Here is a 19,690-nt window from a genome sequence, read left to right as displayed (position 1 = left end):
AGTACGTTACATTCATTCAGCTTTTATTGCGTGTGTCACTCAAGATAATGACTTTGCCAGTGAATGGCGCATTTCCTGTGACCATTGGCAACGCATTATCCCCGCACAACCCAAATAAACATTGCATAGAATATTAAAAATGTGCTTGTTGATAAGGCTGCGGGAGAGTGAATAAAGCAGTTGGTGCACATCCTCGCGGTACTCGCCTGGTATGCAAATGAGAATGTTTTCAATGTATATTTTTGTCATTTTATCAAAATGGAAACTCACAAAAACAAGATGAATAGACCAGTGAGAGACTGCCGGCCTCCACCGAGGATTAAAAACTTGAGTCTCGTCCTGAAGTCAAAGAGCCGGGATCGAGCAGGTAATTAGATGGTGAACGACTTCACATCTTTTGTCACCGACGTAAATGCGATGAGAGTAACTGTCACGAGCCATCGGTGCAGGGGAGGACCCAAATGCACGACTCCGAGGCAAAGGCATAATGTCCAGTGGGTTTTATTTATTTCAGAAGCAGTGTCCGCACCCGGTGACCCGGTGCTAACTCAATGAACGTGACGAAAACTCCAACATAAATCAATGGTCGATTAACGTGCCGAATGCGCAACAGCTGTGACGCGTGCCGGAGGTGTCACCGCCCAGAGCGGCGACCAGGCCACGCCCCTCATGGCAGTGCTCATGACAGTAACTAATCGTTTACGTCATTGATATTTTCATGGATATATATTCCAGAGAAGCACATTGACTCAGATGAATTCTTTCCTTTTGTTAAATACCGGAATAATAAGCGGGATATTCTTCCACCACTTTCCTCAGAGTGGGAAATTTACACACAATCCATTCATATTTTGTACCATCGCCATTAAACCGTACGACTTGCCTCAAAGCTTTAGGATATCCTTCCGTAAGCTTCTCACAATAGTTGGCAGGAACTTTAGACCCGTTCTTCCTGGCAGAAGTGGCGTAAGTGAGCCACGTTTGTAGACCGCCTTGCTCGCACGTCTTTTCAATAACATTCAAAACCGCCTTGTAGACAGTCAAAACACGTGTACTGCAACTGTAGTACCAATTGACGTCGCAAAACTGCAGGGTGGCCACTCTCTATATAGAGTACTCTATAATTTAAAAATGTCTTCCAATAATGGCTGCAGCCAGCCCGCAGTTGTGGATTCTTCCTGGAGTTCTGCAAGTTCCGAGTGCCTTTGGGTTAGTGAAGGTGTCTGGGGGGGAGGAAAAGGCCCGTGTGTCTGTGGGAAGAAAGGTTGAGCGAAACACCAGCGGGATGTGATTTGTGTTGTTATTTGGCCCGCTCGCGGATCCACCGCCATTTATCTTCGTTTCATCCTGGAAACAGATGCGATTGTGCATTCTCTGTCTTTTGTTTTCTATAGGAGGAATTGGCGAATTGGCCAAGGAGACAGCTGATGCGGGGATTTATGCTGTTCGGCAGCCGAGCATTTCCGAGATGGGATTGCGCAGTACAGTACTTGTGCGTTTATCATATTTGATGAAAGACCTATTTTGAAAGTGACTCAAATATTGCAAAATATACACGCGTGGAGCGCCAGAGCTCGCTTGCTATATGGAATGGCCACCGTCCCAAACATGATTTGGCTACTTCGAGCTATTCCTGTTACAATAGGTAAGTATGGAAGGAAATATGTGCCACCGGGATTTGAATTTGAAATGCCACAGAAAACAGGATTTTAATTTGAAATGTAAAGTGATCACATTTTCAATAGTTGTATTTCAGTGTAACTTTTCAATGTTAAGAATTCAACTGGCTACAATTCGCTGTCTAAAATTCAGCGTCTGTGCCCCCAGGCAGGGTTACTTCAGGTCAGAACCGAACAGCCAGCCAATCCAGTTACGTTTTCTTTGTATGTGACGTCACGTGACTAAGAAAGCGGAATTGTGATTGGGTGGGTGTTTGGTTCTGACCTGAAGTAACCCTGCCTGGGGGCACAGACGCTGAATTTTAGACAGCGAATTGTAGCCAGTTGAATTTCAGACAGCGGATTTCAGAAAGCGAATTGTAGTCAGTTCAATTGTTAACATTGAAAAGTTACACTGAAATACAACTATTGAAAATGTGATCGCTTTACATTTCAAATTCAAATCCCGGTGGCACGTATTTGCTTCCAGAGTAAAGTCAATGCGGTTCATCCAATACTAGGTCATAACTAAAGTGGGGGCATCACTATCAAATATTCTTAGATAATTCTGTTCATTGAACAAGTAATCAGAAAAAATATATTGCATTAACGTTTTTTTTTTTTTTTACAAAAAGTTTTTTTTTCTCATTACTGGTTATTAACAGATAACTCTCTTGTTCTTTTTGGTATTGCTTAATGATCAAACAATAATATGTATGACACAAAAGGGAGTGACGTACTCACCAAACTTTTTGAAAGTGAGAGCTACTTCTTGGCTACTCACTAACGCGAAAGGCTACTAGTTTAATACTTAATACATACTTCTGAAGGTGCTTCAGGTTCAACTACATGTCAATAGTAAGTTATTCATACTGTGGTAAGAAATAATGATTTGTTTTTGTCATAATAAATGAAACTGACTACCATTACGTTTCGGTTTGTCATGAGAGGGGCGTGGCCAGGCCACTGCTCTGGGTGGTGACACCTGTCAATGCTCACAACTGTTTCACATTGCGACTGTAATTAGATGGGCATTTAAGTTGGAGTTTTTGTCAGTGGCATTTGCCAGTTCGGTGCCTTGGGTTAGTGAGTTGCATTCACTGCCTGGGGGACTCTCCACTCAACGCGTAAGTTAGAGTAACCCAAGTCACAGCGATTCTGTGCCCTTTTGTTTGATCCTGTCCTGTTGAGTTGTTAGTTTGCCCCATAGTCATCGGACCTTGCTGCATGTCTTTGGGATCCCGCCTAGCCTAGCGTTTCTGTGCCTCTACCTTGTCGGACTGCTGTACCATGTATGACCCAGTTTCCGGAATAAACTACATTGAACATTATGCCTCTGCATCGAAGTCCTGCATTTGGGTCCGCCTTCATACCGGAGGTTCGTGACACAGTTAGTGTTTTGGTCCGTAACATATCAAAAAATACTAAAACTAAAGGGTGGTAAAGTATTATCCACAACTAGAATTTTTCAATGTGATTGCTTCTAAATACACAACTGAGATTAAATATTGATCCATCCAGCATCAAATTATGTCTAAAAACGATTTAGAGCAAGTTTCAGGCGAACATAAATTTACAGATGAACATCTGTTGACGAAAACGCGTCGTCCTTGACAGCGGTAACTCACCGTCTTGAAATCCCGGAAGGGCACGAATTGCACGATGTCCCTGAGGACCGGCTCGCCCTTCGGCGAGCGCAGGACGCCGTCATCGCCGTCTAAAATCTGCATGTCTGTGAAGTCTGCATTGCCCACGCCGACAATTATGATGGAGAGCGGCTGGTAGGAGGCCCGCACGATGGCTTCGCGCGTGTCCGCCATATCTGTCACCACGCCGTCGGTGAGGATGAGCAGGATGTGGTATCGCTGGTGGGAGATGGAGAGTGTTTAATGTTGGTTGAGAGCACTTTTAACGAAGTGCTATCATAAAATTATTTGAAGAACAGCAAAAGCAAAGAGAACAAAATCATCAACAATTCCCGATTTGTTGTCTCCAGAACGATTTGTGACCCGGATTATACAAAATGAGATTACCAAACAGAATAATATGATTGACTATTTGTGGCACATCAAAAAATGTCAATGCTATTTATATGTGAGACACATGCAGTGAAGAAAATAAGTATTTGAACACCCTGCTATATTGCAAGTTCTTCCACTTAGAAATCATGGAGGGGTCTGAAATTTTCATCGTAGGTGCATGTCCACTGTGAGAGAGATAATCAAAAAAGAAAAATCCAGAAATCATAATGTATGATTTTTTTACCGATTTATTTGTGTGATAGAGCTGCAAATAAGTATTTGAACACCTGAGAAAACCAATGTTAATGTTTGGTCCAGTAGGCTTTGTTTGCAATTGCAAAGGTCAAACGTTTCCTGTAGTTGTTCACCAGGTTTGCACACACTGCAGGAGGGATTTTGGCCCACTCCTCCACACAGATCTTCTCTAGATCAGACAGGTTTCCGGGCTGTCGCTGAGAAACACGAAGTTTCAGCTCCCTCCAAAGATTTTCTATTGGGTTTAGGTCTGGAGACGAGCTAGGCCACGCCAGAACCTTGATATGCTTCTTACGGAGCCACTCCTTGGTTTTCCTGGCTGTGTGCTGCGGGTCATTGTCACGTTGAACGACCTGGCCACGACCCATCTTCAATGGTCTGACTGAGGGAAAGAGGTTGTTCCCCAAAATCTCACAATACATGGTCGCGGTCATCCTCTCCTCAATACAGTGCAGTCCCGTGTGCAGAAACCCCCCCCAAAAGCATGATGCTTCCACCCCCATGCTTCACAGTAGTGATGGTGTTCTTGAGATGGAACTCATCATTCATCTTCCTCCAAACACGGTTATTGGAATTATGACCAAAAAGTTACATTTTGGTCTCATCTGACCACAAAACTTTCTCCCATGACCCCTCTGTATCATCGAAATGGTCACCGGCAAACTTAAGACAGGGCTTAATATGTGCCGGGGTAAGCAGGGGAACCTTCCGTGCCACACATGATTTCAAACCATGAGGTCTTAGTGTATTACCAGCAGTCACCTTGGAAACGGCGGTCCCAGGTCTTTTCAGACATTCATTCAGTCATTGACCAAGTCGTGTAGTCCTGGGGTGATTCATCACCTTTCTAAGGATCATTGAGACCCCACGAGGTGATATCTTGACCGTCATGTTTAGCTTCTTCCATTTTCTAATGATTGCTCCAACAGTGGACCTTTTTTCACCAAGCTTCCTGGGAATTTCTCCGTAGCCCTTTCCAGCCGTGTGGAGTTGTACAATTTTGTCTCTGGTGTCTTTGGGCAGCTCTTTGGTCTTGGCCAAAGTTTGAGTCTTACTGATTGTATGGGGTGGACAGTGTCTTCATGCAGGTAACGACCTCACACAGGTCCATCTGATTCAGGATAATACATGGAGTGGAGGTGAACTTTTAAAGGCGGACTAACAGGTCTTTGAAGGTCAGAATTGTAGCTGATAGACAGGTGTTCAAATACTTATTTTCTTCACTATATCTCATTAGTATGTGAGTGCAGTCCATGATGAGAGAACAATACTTGTTCGTGTATAAAGGTTTTCTTCTCCTGTCCACTTCTGGCGTCATTACTGTAAAGAGTGAGTTAAACCGCAGCCTGCGTGCCGGGGTACTCGATGGGAGGCAATATAACAAAGGATGCATTACATCCATATGCATGCGTAGCGAGACACTCACAGAGGCGTCTTTAATGTTGCCGTCGCCGGCCGACAGCTTGGCTATCCTGTTAATGATGGGAGAAACATTGGTGGGGCCGTACAGCTGGATTTTAGGGAGGCAGTTCTGGTACGCCTCAACCACTCCTTGGATCTCTGATCAAACAAAGCGACATCACAACCGTCAGCCAGCAAAAAGGAGAAATAGAAAAAGAAAGATGTACTTTCCAAAAGACTGCAAAGTGGATGCTTTCTATTAGATGAATGGCAAAATACAACACTTTTTTTTTTTTAATGACATCCACTTCAACGCCTTTCTGTGACTCTTTCGGTCTCTCTGTACCTCTGTTGTTTCCAACTGATAACATTCTGTGACACTCTAAGCTCAGTGGCCACTTCCCTCTGAGAATTTTGTGTTTGAAGCCGCACAAATGGCGAGAAACTGTGAGAACAGCAAGTTGTGCAAAAAAAAAAAAAGTTTAGAGAAAGCGGACTAAATTTGTGTGCCCTCCAGGTTCATCTTAAAATTTCACCCAATAGCTGTGAATCCCCAACTTCTTTTTTTTTTTTTTGAGTAGTATATGTACGTATAAGCGGCATTTTCAGATAACTTCTGTTAATTATCATGTCGTTGTCATGGAAAATGTTTTCTATTGATTCATCTTGACAAGGGACACGTATAATCAATGCACGGATAGCAAAGGATGGAGCATTATTTCCGTAACCTATTCAACTTTACCTTCGCATTCATCATCTTCTGGGTTGAAATTGATCGCAAAGTCATGAGATACCTGCACGGAGATACAGTAAATTGAAATGGATTGCATATTTCATCAACAATATCACAATCTTGTCCATTTAATAGCAATTGCTCAGCGATTAAAAGCATATGTTTGACTTGAATCCACCTACTGGGCAGCTTGCTAGAACAATTAGCAGCTATCCCAAAAAGTGTTGCTTGGGATTTTGGACCCCCGCCCCCCCTCCTGTATTCAAGTCTTGCTAAGTTTTCAAATGGACTATCATCCATCCATTTTTTTAGCAGCTTATCCTCAAAAGGGTCACGGGAGTGCTGGAGACTCTGCCAGGTGTCAACGGGCAGGAGGCGGGGTACACCCTCCACTGGTCCCCAGCCAATCGCAGGGCACATAGAGACAGACAAGTCACACTCACAATCACACCTACGGGCAATTTAGAGTGTCCAATTAATGCCGCATGTTTTTGGGATGTCGGAGGAAATCAGAGTGGCTGGAGAAAACCCACGCAGGCACGGGGAGAACATGCAAACTACACGCACGGAGGGCTGGGATTGAACCTGGGTCCTCAGAACTGTGAGCCCAATGCTTCAGTTTGGAAAGGGGTATTTAGTGAATAAAAAAGAAAAATAATTACAATTCTCTTTCAAGTCCCAACATACATCAAGATTCCATCCATCCATTATCTTGGCTGCTTATCCTCACAAGGGTCGCAGGGAGTGAGCCTATCACAGCTGTTAATGGAGGAGGCCGGGCACTACCTGAACTGGTTGCCAGCCAATCGCGGGGCACATGGAGACAGACAAGATTGCGCTGAGAATCACACCTTGGGGCAATTCAGAGTGTCCTATTTATGTTGCATGTTTTTGGGATGTGGGAGGAAACATGAGTTCCCGGAGGAAACCCACGCAGGCACGGGGAGAACATGCAAACTCCACACAGGTGGGGCCGGGCTCGAACCCGTGGACTATCATGTTATCCATTTATTGCAATCATGGCTTGTCACGTTAGCCCATCCCATGGCCCTGCATTGTCTTGCGACCTTCCTGATTTGGGTACTGGGAACTTAATAAAAATGGTCACCCTTACAGTTGATTAAATTCATAGGCTTGATGCGACTTTTTTTGTGCACACCGCAGAATGGAGCCCTCGTGTCACTCATCGGAAAGAAGCCAATTAAAACTGCCAACGCACAGGAAGACAAAAAGTGGAATCTTACATATTACGCTGCTTATTATACAATCAAACGGGAATTTACTAAATTTAAGTTCCGCGATTTACTTTACGGATCCAAGCGGAGTGGAAAAGTTGGCAGAAGGCGGATGGTGTTCTATGTGACAGAAGAGTCTCCGCTAGGATGAAGGGCAAAGTTTATAAAACAGTGGTGAGGCCAGCCAGGATGTACGGATTAGAGACGGTGGCACTGAAGAGACAACAGGAAGCAGAACTGGAGGTAGCAGAAATGAAGATGTTGAGGTTCTCGCTCGGAGTGAGCAGGTTGGATAGGATTAGAAGTGAGCTCATTAGAGGGACAGCCAAAGTTGGATGTGTTGGAGACAAGATTTGAGAGAGCAGACTTTGATAGTTTGGACATGTTCAGAGGCGAGAGAGTGAGTATGTTGGTGGAAGGGTGCTGAGGATGAAAGGATGAGGAAGAAAAGGTTGATGGATGTTGTGAGGGAGCACATGAGGGGAGTTGGGGTTAGAGAGGAAGATGCACGAGTTAGTCTTAGATGGAAAAGGATGACACGCTGTGGCGACCCCTAACGGGACAAGCCGAAAGGAAAAGAAGAAGAAGTTTCTCCATTTACTTTGCATGCTGTGTTCTGGATTCTGAATTACAAAAGTGTCGTAGGTTCATCTGCGGAGATGACAACTCTTGTTACCAGTCTAACTGCATGATCTACGTGCATTTTAAAAATACCGATAGCTCCTTCTTCTCATCTAAGACGATTTTTGTTGTTGTCGTCGTCGTCGTCAGCCAAACCACGTAACTCCTATCTGGCTGGCTACACATTTGGTGTTTAAATGACTCAACGCATGAATGAAAAATTCACATGTATAGATATAGGAGGGGGCTCCTATTGCAATGAATCATGCATGACTTCCTTTCGCCGCCGTGGTCGTCTCACGCCGCACGCTGGATAGGCGTGACTAATACCGCCAGTAATAAAGAGGCGTGCCGAATGGCGTCGGCAATGCACGAGCGTGACTAACGACGTCAGCGACGGCCACTTGTTCAGGTGCTCCACGCTGACAATTTTTTGTGCGCCGGCACCATCCGATCATCCGCCGCAGTATCGTTAATGTAATTACCTCGCTTGAGCTTTTCCCCCCCCAATCAGAAATGAATTATTCAACAGCGCAAACTCAATCGTAATTATTTCCTCAAGTAAATAATAACACTAATAATACATTTGATTTATTTAGCACTCAGTGATGGGGGGAAGAAATGTCTTGCGGTGAATTTCAACAAAGGAGGATGACAAAAAAAAACATTTGAAACAATTTTTTTTTTCAATTTTTAAGCAAGTGATTTCAAATTAAAAGCGTAATTAATTCTTTAAATCAAAAACTATGAATCACCTTGGGTGGCCCCGGGAACCCCCTAGAATATCAAAAATCAGTTTGTGTGCGTGCATGCGTGTCTCTCATTTGATGCTCCGCCCCAAAAATGCAAACCATCACCACTGGGAGCCTGCGGTCGCCAAAGTCCAATTATGAGTTCTTGAATGTAATGAATGTAAATTGAACATCACCACCAAGGGGTCTATTATTTGAGCCCGACGCATTATTTTCTCAGAACCGGTTGATGGTCCAAGGTAAGGGCTTAATGAATATAAACAACAACACAATCAGTTTTAAATGCGAGATTGGGACCGCATGATGAGAATTGTGTTGTCAATTATATATATATATAATATATATATATATATATATTTTTTTTTTTTTTTTTAAATGGAAATCATCACGTGCATGCGCATTTCCAGGTTATTTGAAAAGGCACCTGAATATAAAGTGTCCATAATGTCTTCAGAAATGAAGGTCAATGGAATGCAGGTGGACAAAGACTCACCTCATAATTTGGAGGGATTCTGGCACCAAACCCCAAGGCTGAAAATCTTTTGTCACTGGAAAATAAAAAAGATGAAAAAAAAAAAGGGAGAAAATCTATCGGGCACATATAGTGTTTCGGGCAATATGTGCAAACTTTTGACAGTAATCACAAGCATATTCATCGTTTATCCATCTGTTCACATCTCCAAGGTCAAACCCTTGTGCTTGTTTGCATTTCATAAATGTTAAGAGCCCGAATTACAATTTGAAATTTTCTCCCACGTTCCCCCGCAGGCAGCAGCTGCACCTCGTCTGCTCGGAGACCAGCTCACAGTCTTTATCCTCTCCACTTTCCCTCGCGTGCGCGCTTTAGATGATCTTGATAATAATGCAACACTGGGAGCTCATGGTCACGCCGCCGGGTATGAATGGCGAGATGAAGACTTGAGTCTCGCCGCGTGAACTGATGTGACGGGTCGAGGTCCGTTCTCAAAGGATGTGCCGTGTGTTATAAGTCGTCATTGGCTTTATGCGGCCATCGCAGGACTTCCAGAGTATGAACTGACCTCTGGAGGACTTTCACAAATACATATTTTTCATATATGTGACCAGTCAGGCTTCTTTGACACAAAGGCCGCATTAATCAATGAGGAAAGTTAACAGGGCATGGTTAGAAATCATAAAAGCGAGGTAGTAAGGTTTTCATTTGTAATTTACTGTATTATGATACTAATAATCTCTCGAGGGTAAATTTAAATTACTCCATTAAAAAATTTCCAGGAATGAAGCGAGATCCTGACAGAACGATATCTAGCAATACAGTATAGAGCTCCTGCACGTGACGTCACCATTTTTACAGCACCATATTGCCCATCAAAAAGAGCTGCTTGACAGTCTGGGGGACAAACATTGAACCGGAGGAGAAAATACACAATGCCCAAGACTTGTTGTGCTGTTGGTTGTCACAACAGACAAGACAGATATTGAAAGAGATCATTCTATGGAATACCAGCTGAAAAGACCAGAAAAGATCGATGGATTTTGGCAATTAAACGATCCTGATGGATGGTGCCCGACCAAATACACACGACTGTGTAGCGATCGCTTCATTTCAGGTAGGAATTAATTCTTCACAATCTCAAAATACCAAGAAGTATTTCTAATGCCAAGTTGGCTCATTTGAGAACAATGCGTTTAAAAAAAAGAAAAAAACAACAGGGAGTCGTCGCCAACGTACACGGAAGCGTATTGTGGCCACTCATTAAACTTTGGTAAACCTCGCCCCGACAGATGTTTTTTTTTTTGTTTTTTTTTTTTAATATGTATTGTTCTCAAATGAGTCCAATGTGTATTTAAAAAAAGAAAATAAAGCGTCTGTCGCGGAGAGCTTTACGTAGGTTAACATCTGGCCGCAACACGCTTCTGTGTACGGGGGCTGAAGCCTATCCCAGCGGGTTATTTTCTTTTTTTAAATATGCATTGGACCCATTTGAGAACAATGCATATTTAAAAAAAAAAAAAAAAAAAAAAAAGGTCTGACACGGAGAGGTTTTCCGAAGTTTAACATGTGGCCGCAACACGCTTCGGTGGAAGAGGAGCCGACTTGCTGTCTACCCCCCCCCCCAATCATAGTTAATGAATGCGAGTTTGTGCAAAAACAGGGGTCATTTATTGAAATATTGGTATTTGGATTGAAAAAAATCTGAGTGGCTCCACCGCCATGTGGGATTTATTCTTGATTGAGAACAACAAAGTATTTGTATGCGTCCAGACTTTTATACGCTTTCAAACTCTTCTGTGTAAATCTCGAAGACTTACACACCAGATCCATGTGGAGATCCAGTTGTCCAAGACAAGCGGAAGCGGGTTAACAGTCCAATTTCTTATCGGCGAAAACATCAACTTCGGCGTTAAATATGGGTCCTCTATGCCAAGTGTCTCTCATTTTTCCACATACCTTCGTTTATTGTCACCTTCTAAATGTTTAACGGTATAGGACAAAACTCTGGACGTCGTGCTATAAGGCATTTTCATGTCGTGCCCAACCGACTTAGCATTGAAGAATGCTTTGCTAAACCAGCAATATGGCCAGTCACGTGATTTCCGTGACGTAGGTGCACGAGCTCTATACACACTATTGTGTTTTACATTAATACTTAAGTATATTTAGAGTTTCACATGAACTTGTGGCTAAAAAGCAAAGCATGGAGAGCCTCTGCCACAAAACAATGCACCAGTCCCCTTAATGAATGGAGCCAAGAGCCTCCTAACGAGCCACACTTTTATTTCTCATTCGTTCCTCTAATTGTATTAGAAGAGCCATGGCGGGCAGGGCAACCCACTTCTTCCTTGACAATGGGGCCATGTTGTTTGTGGTTCAAAAACAATAAAATAATGATAATAATACAATAAGATTATGTAGCATCTCAAAACATTGTCCGATAAGGACCGCAGTTTTTCCATTGTTTGGTTTATGCGCAAGAGCAAATTGCTTACTGTAACGGTCTAAGATGCCGACTTTTGTTTTTTCACGATTTGCAAACAATGATATGCTTCCTGATCAATGCCTTGCTCAAGAGGACCTCGATTAGTAGTCAGAAAACATAGCAGCACTTTTCTGAATACTAGTTGCCAATTTTTAAGGCTCCTTTTGTTGCAAAAGATCGTTTATTTTTTTCCCTGACTTGTACTACTAATAATACGTGTTGAATGTGACTTGGAAAGAAATTGTAATTATTATTGTTATTTTCAGTAATTACCTGTTTCCAAGCTGTTACTATACAATCTTTCGAGGAGTGATTTGTGATGCAGGTTAAATATAACATATAGCGTTGGCCTCGCAGTTCTGAAGACTCAGGTTCAATACCAGCCCTCCCTGTGCCGAGTTTGCATGTTCCTCCCCGTGCCTGTGTGGGTTTTCTCCAGCCACTCCGGTTTCCTCCCACATCCCAAAAACATGCAAAATTAATTGGACACTCTAAATTGCCCATAAGTATGATTGTGAATGCGACTGTTTGTCTCTATGTGCCCTGCGATTGGCTGGCGACCAGTTCAGGGTGTACCCCGCCTCCTGCCTGATGACAGCTGGGATTGGCTGCAGCACTCCCGCGACCCTGGTGAGGATAAGCGGCTAAGAAAATGGATGGATGGATGGATAATACATCTACAGTGTCCAGGTTAAAACTAAACCGGCAAAGGAGGAAAGGAATTGCACAAATACACACACCCGCCGTAATGTCCTCAGGAGAACAGTTTCATTTGTCACCGTCACGTACCCACCGCAGAATTTGACAAGATTGAAAAGAAAGGCTTTTGTAAAAGTCTTAAATGACATTGAACCTGACTCGTGACTTGGATTTTTTTTCTTCTCTTCTGTTTTTGGTTTGGTTGGTCTGTTTTTCCTATCTTGCAAACCATTTGAGTGTAACTTGTTTTTTTTTTTTTCCCCAGAGTAAACTTGACTTCACAACTAACCTTCAGTTCCAAAGTGCCTGAAATGTTCATAAGAGAATATACGTGCCTCAAAATGCGTTCTTTATATTCGGGGATCGTGGGAGGAGGCCAGAGTGCCTGGAGAAAACCATCGCAATCACGAGGAGAACATGCAAATTCTAAGATTGTAATGAATAGAAATGTTGTAACAGGCTAATTATCACAAATGTAATTAATGTCAATGGAAATGTTCATTTTGAAAGCGGTCCAATTGAAACTTGGACTATCTTGGAACAGACTGCGGCCCTACTTCAGCAGTTCCCCTGTAATATGTCACTCCCAAAAGGACAAAACGATTCAAATGTGAGGCTCGTTTCATAACAGCACCTCTAAAGCGGCCGATAACAACAACGTGCAGATTTTACCAGACACCACCGAAAGAATGCTGATTTGTTTGCCGCAACGGATCCGTTGAAAGCGGGGAAACAAGTGATTCAAGCAGTGCAGCCTGTTCCTATTCGCTTCAACATATGCTCATCCAAATGTGAGCACAATTGTTGCAAACAAATACGATTTATGATCCCCGCCACACGGAGATGTCGTTGCTCGCCATTAACCTTCAAAATCTGTATGCGCTGTATACGAGACACACAAATATAGGGTTTTGCAGCTATGTGCGCAGTCTTTCTTTTTTTTTTTTTTAATTCCCACTTTGTCAGCATGTGGAGCATAATAGCACTCAGGAAGGTAAATGAGCCTCTGCCCACACAGACAAAAGCATGTCATGCTAGCTCCATCATGCACTCCTCTGCAAGGACTCGAAAAGCCCACATCACCTCGATTCACTAAAGGCTAAAAGGTTCGCTTGCCCACGTTTTGTACCTCACTGTATCGATTTTGCGGCGGACGGCTGCCTACACTCTTCGCTCCCAGACCCGTCAGCGCGGAAGATGCTCTGGCGTCGCTGCGTAAACACACGTGCAAATGAAACTAAACGACAAATATTCGCTTGTCTCCGGCGTCATCTCTGGGATGCTATAATTAGCCAGACAGTCCTCCCCTGATATTCAAAAGGAGGATCTGCATAAATCAGGAGCCAGTGTTAATCCTTATCGGGCTTAGTTTTAACAGATGAGGGGGGTCTCGCGCTAAAATGGTGTTGAAATTCTGGGTTGTGCGTTCACGTTTGCTCTTACTCGAATACGCATCCGCCATCTGCCGATTCAACACGGAGTTCAAAGGTGTCAAAACAAAAAAAAAACCTCCCAAAGTACACTGAATCCGCTCCCTGGCGTGGTTGCGCTACTTCATAATATTGCACTGCATGTGCGTGTGTGTGGTTCAGGGTAATGAGCCTACGCAGGCAAAGCCGATGAGCGCGAGCTGCAACAGATGAGGGAAAAAAAAGCCTCCTCGCAGGAAGAAGCACAAGGAACCGCTCCGGCGCGCTACATGCAAAACAGTAACGCGCCGTGTAAATAGCGCAGCGTGCCGATGGGAACATACTGTACCGTTTTTGAACAATATTGTCAAAACAACTCTGAAATGAAAGCGTTTTTCTGTTTCCCCAGCATGAATGTTAGAAACCAACAACACTTTTTGGGGATGTGAGAAAGGATTTCACCTCTCTCCAAATTGATGTGCATTTCAATCACCGTAATTCCCAGCCTACAGAGCGTACCTGGTTATAAGCCTGGGTACACAGAAAGGGTTTAACTCTACCGTTAAAGTCTTTCTGTGTACTGAGGCTTATAATCAGGTGCGCTAACGCTAGCACCGCGCTAACCCTAACCCCGCACTAACGCTAGCGCCGCATCACTGCATAAACTGCAGGGTTGAAAGCGTATGGGAAAAAGTCGCGGCTTGTAGGCCGGAAATTACAGTAGATTTTTATTAAATCAGTAGTTTGAGTCAAAAATTAAAAGTATTATACGGATTCATGAGAACTGTCTTAATTTCTTTATGAAACTAGATTGAGTTTACCTGAAGCCTGATACCTAAATGCTTGACAGTATTTTACAATTATGACAGAATACAATAACATACTGTTGTAAATTCAGTGTTTATTAAAAGCTGCATTTATTTATTAAAAAACGAGTGATTTCATTCGGATGGCAAGAATTAAAATTTTCCATTTTCGACGACTTTTAACGGAATGAGCGCACTTACTTTGCGATTACCGGTAGCTGCACTGATCAGCCCCACTTCGCTACGGGAAATACGCACTTATTTTATCTGACAATGACATGTTACATGTTATTGATCCCCGTATGGCCTCGATAGTAGACATAATGCCTTTTTCGGGACAATAAATATCTGATAAAAAATTAACTTTACCAAAGAAATACACTTGTTTCCATAATGAACTACTTATGCTAGCATGAACCACAAAATTACAGGGAAATCCTTTCAAAGAAAGTACTAATAAAACGGGACCTAAATGTCAGTTGCTGTTCGAAAAGGTCAAGATGACAAATTTGTAATATATTTTCTCAAAATGGAACGTTCCCGATCCAAATGGAAACACATGATCAGGTACCACAAGGAGCGTGTCCAGAATATTATAACAACCTTCGCGAGTCCGCAAGTTGGCAGATTAGCGTCACACGACCTTGCCAGCAGTGCACCAAACAGATTTTGTGAGCCTCAAACAAGAAGACGAACATGTTACAAGGGAGTCGGTGACTAGATGAGAGCACCGTGCTGGATTTGTGTGGTACTTATCAGTACCAGGTACCAAAAGGAGACCACGAGACACCCGACAAGCCATTGGTCGACTGAGATGCAACATTTGTGTGTAACAATTGAATGGAAGGAATGCAAAAATGGGGGGGGGGGACACACACTTTTCCTTAAAGTTTGTTTTCTTCTTGTATTAAGAAAAACATGCAAAGAAGAAAGAACAGAAAGTCCTGCATGTCCTCCGTTCCATACTTCAATTGTGTTCATTGACGGGTTTATGTAGCTAACGGAATAATCAGCACATCATGTGGTCCAGACAAAGATTTTGCTTTACACCACTGGAAAATCAAGATGGAGTAAGCATTTGGGGGACGAAAGCAAACCCGGTCATGGGCCTTCCACACCCAGGTACTGCACTGAAAAAAATTATTGGCATCACTTGAAGTCCTTTAATGTACTGTATTACCATTAATATTCTGCCCTTTGGAGGCAAATAAATAATAAAACTGTTCACATTACAAATATCAAGAAAAAATTAATAGTGATATATCGATTACTGATTATAAATGACCCTCCAACTATTTTTTGAGCCCACCCATATTTTAGATTCCTCACCACCAAACGAAAATGTCAAAAAAGTCATGATATCGGTAACAGGTGGATACGCAGTTGCATTCTGTCGTCTTCCAAATGGCGGAGGTTCTATCACAATATGTCACCGGCATAGATAGGTGAACGAACATACATTATTTGTAGAAAAAAAAAAAAAAAAAAACATATGACGAGAAAAGGGAAATGAGCTTCCAGACCCAAAAGCGTGACCAACCTGTCGTAGTCCTGGCAGATCTCGCCCACCGCTATGAGAGCCTTCAGGTACTCGTTGGGCTGGTAGGGGTTGATGTAGTGCAAAGAGCAGCTGTTCCTGGGATCCCCGTTGGAGGCCGTGAAGTCGATGGCGACCTGGCGAGGGAGAGGAGTACGGCGCCGTATGAAAAACACGGGCTCGAACAACGCCATTCTTTATCTCGAGAAACGATCATGCCGGGTCGTGTCGGGGAGCCATAAATATGCGGGATGAATTATGCGATGCGAGTTGTTGCTCTTTATCCGCCCACGCGGATTGAGCACAAATCCCCCTCCGTTCGGATTCTGACAAACTTTATGGAGCGCGGCGGCGGTCAACATTAATATTCATTGCTTCGGGAGTCCAACGGATGATGGAGAAGGCGCACACGGGGGGCCCACCAAAGGGCGCCGGTTGAAGGAGGCTCGACTGAATCCCTAACGCTGCCTACAATAACTGGAACTGTGGAGCGCAAAAGTTGAACGATTCTGACTTTAAAGCTGAAAGGAAGCGCACCGCGCATGATGCAAGCTTGCGGTGAACTCCAATTAAAATCTCAGTGGCAGAGAGGTGAGAAAGCGGCTTTGCTTACCGTAAAGTGAATCTGGCATCCTCCCATGATGTAATCCAAGAAGGAGTAAACTCTGTGGAGCTACGGGAAAAGAAGATTTCTTTTAAGGAAGGGAAAAAAAAAAAAAAAAAACAACAACAACACAAACATCAGGTGGCCATGTTTGAGTGGGTGTTCGCCCTCTCGTTATCACCATCTGGTTAACGTATTCAATGAAAAGTTTGTTTTAGTGAAATAGGAAGTGCAGTGAGAAATGCGGCGGTGCCTTCAGACACAAGTTCAGTTTGTTTCCGTGATCACGTCCGCAACACGACACTTGTATCGCAAATCCTCTTTTCCCGACTGAAATAAATGGAAATGCCCAACATGTGTTCCAGCACACCCGAAACAACTACACAAAAAAATGCAATGTTAATGATGTATGCTGTGTTTTTGTCACACTGCATCAACTGAATGAGCATTGTACCGCTCTTTCTGCTGTGCCTATCTCGGACCCCCCCTATATAAATAATTCTGGCTTCCCCAGAAGTCGGATTCATAATCTAGTCAAGCAGAGGATAAAGAATATATGACTATTAGTATTGTTCTATTGTCACGTCTTGCTGCCTCGGTGTCTTGAAATATTATCCATTTTCTTTTGCCGGTTATCCTCACGCGGGTCACGGGGAGTGCTGGAGCCTATCCCATCTGTCAACGGGCAGGAAGTGGGGCACACCCTGAACTGGTTGCCAGCCAATTGCAGGGCACAGAGAGACAGACTACGGTCGCACTCACAATCACACCTAGGGGCAATTTAGAGTGTTCAATTAATGTTGCATGTTTTTTGGGATCTGAGAATAAACCGGAAAACCCACGCAGGCACAGGGAGAACAGTCCACACAGAAGGGTCCGGGATTGGACCCGGGTCCTCAGAACTGTGAGGCCAACGCTTTACCAGCTGATCCACCGTGCCGTCTCAAATATTATATTAAATATAATAAATTAGAACATGGCAACATTGATTGAAACACGTGAGGACATTTACCATTGTGTTACGGGCCTCAAGTTCTGAGACCGGCGCCAGAAAGTTGAAATTCTTTTTTTCTCCCCCCAACTCGTCTTTCTTTGAGCTGACCTCTCCACTGGGAACCCTCAGAAACACAATTGCACAGTTAGGAGAGAGCCAGTCACCGTTTCTTCCTCAGAACCACGGTCTGCGTGAACGGGAGGAGCCCCCCCACCCCCACCCGGGGCATTAGAGCGGAACGATACCGGTGAACTTCCATTTTCGTCCCCCTCCACTAAATTTATTACTTTGTGAAAACGAAAGTGAAATACATTTTTTTCCTTTTATATATATATATATATATATATATATATATATATATACATACAGGCGGCACAGTGGATCAGATGGTAAAGCGTTGGCCTCACAGTCCTGTTCAATACCGGCCCCGCCTGTGTGGGTTTTCTCCAGGCACTCGGATTTCCTCCCGCATCCCAAAAAACATGCAACATTAATTGCACACTCTAAATTGCCCATAGGTTTGATTGTGAGTGCGGCTGTTTGTCCCGATGTGCCCTGCGATTGGCTGGCGACCTGTTCAGGGCGTGGACAGCTGGGATAGGCTCCAGTCCACCTGCGACCCCCGTGAGGATAAGCGGCAAAGAAAATGGATGGATATTAGCTAGTTTATGTTGTTAGCTCAATACTATTGTTAAAATCAGGATAGCAATTTGTGATCCTTAATAACATTTGTGTGTATCACAATTGCACTAAGCTAGCAGACTGAAGGGCAAAGGTTTGGTTGTTTTAAATACATAATGTGTAATTCTCTTTTTTTTCAGTTTAATTTGACAGTAAATTCCAACTGCGAGTGTCAAACAGCTTGAAGCCTTATTTAAAAAAAAATAAAAATATTTACTCTTTTGTCTCTAAGTGCCCTGGCAACCAGTTAGAGTCTGCACCCCGCCTCCTACCCAATGATAGCTGAGATACCCTTCAGCACTCCCGTGACCCTTGTGAGGATACGCGGTGAAGAAAATTGATAGATATTTACGAGTTGGCAAAGTGCTGGTTGTTGTGAAGTGAATTCACAGCCAAGATACAGCTCTTGAATCGCAAGTCAAAGCAAAAAAAAATCGTTCACGTGACAAATCATATCTCGCAAAAGTCATTTGTATCTCAAGGCACCGCCATACCTCAGATGGATGCTCAATGTTGCTTTTGTAATGGGTGTAACGAGAGCTGAAGGGGGGGGTGTGCCTGTAAAGTGACGCTGGAATGGTACCTTGACATCATTTAGGATGACGACACCTGAGTTTTTATAGTTCCTTTTCTTCTGTTTGTACTTGGGATTCACACAATCCCAGGTCACCTGAAATATGGAAAAAAGAAAAACGGGGGCATTCTGCTTTCACCACTTTCCGAGGCAGCCGTTTGGTCCGCGAGGGGTTATCGGCCGTGAGATGCAGACATATTGAAGATGTGACATAACCGTTTCCCCTCCGCCTCTGCTTCACCGACCTTATTTCCACTGGAGATTTTCTGCATTTCTCTGAAAGTAGCGTAGAACTCTCCAATGAAGTCATGCTTCCCCCTGGAGTCGTAATCCCACACTAGGCACTGTGCAACGTAGACACACGCAAATCACGGTTGGCTCCTTTTCTTCGCGTTAGTGGGACAATAACAACAATTACAACAATATTTGGGAATCATCTCATCTTCTCTTTCGCACAACATTTGTCACACTGGCAAAATCTAATGACATGGGGGAATCAATTGAGACATTTTGGATGAGTTCTTTTTTCTTCTCAGTGCTTGCCAAAGTACAAGATCTCGACTTGATATGAGCATGTACTCCAAATCGAGTGGCTCGGAGGAAGTGGGGGGGGGGTAATTAGAACCACAATAATAGACATAAAACTACTCTGCATTAGGGAAAGAAATGATTTGCAGCAATCCTATCCGGAATCACAACAAAAGCACAAGTAAAATTGAAACGGAGATATGTTGATTTTGTTTTTCCCCC

The 19,690-nt window shown here is 43.5% G+C and overlaps 1 protein-coding gene across 2 annotated transcripts in view; it reads right to left on the bottom strand.

Moving 5' to 3' along the window:
• The window catches only part of cpne7 (copine VII), a 47,350-nt gene that overhangs the window by 10,707 nt on the left and 16,953 nt on the right, over nt 1–19,690 (bottom strand). For both annotated transcript variants that reach the window (XM_061813982.1, XM_061813983.1), the window contains exons 8-15: nt 19,186–19,284; nt 18,950–19,036; nt 16,701–16,760; nt 16,091–16,224; nt 9,170–9,224; nt 6,078–6,129; nt 5,361–5,494; nt 3,287–3,523 (exon numbers count right to left, since the gene is read on the bottom strand). In XM_061813982.1, coding sequence (XP_061669966.1) covers nt 3,287–3,523; nt 5,361–5,494; nt 6,078–6,129; nt 9,170–9,224; nt 16,091–16,224; nt 16,701–16,760; nt 18,950–19,036; nt 19,186–19,284 — 858 coding nt within the window. The remainder of the gene's footprint in view (nt 1–3,286; nt 3,524–5,360; nt 5,495–6,077; nt 6,130–9,169; nt 9,225–16,090; nt 16,225–16,700; nt 16,761–18,949; nt 19,037–19,185; nt 19,285–19,690) is intronic.

The sequence above is a fragment of the Syngnathoides biaculeatus genome, chromosome 3 (assembly GCF_019802595.1).
Source record: "Syngnathoides biaculeatus isolate LvHL_M chromosome 3, ASM1980259v1, whole genome shotgun sequence".
NCBI lineage: Eukaryota > Metazoa > Chordata > Actinopteri > Syngnathiformes > Syngnathidae > Syngnathoides > Syngnathoides biaculeatus.
This window is presented reverse-complemented; position numbering and strand designations above follow the sequence as displayed.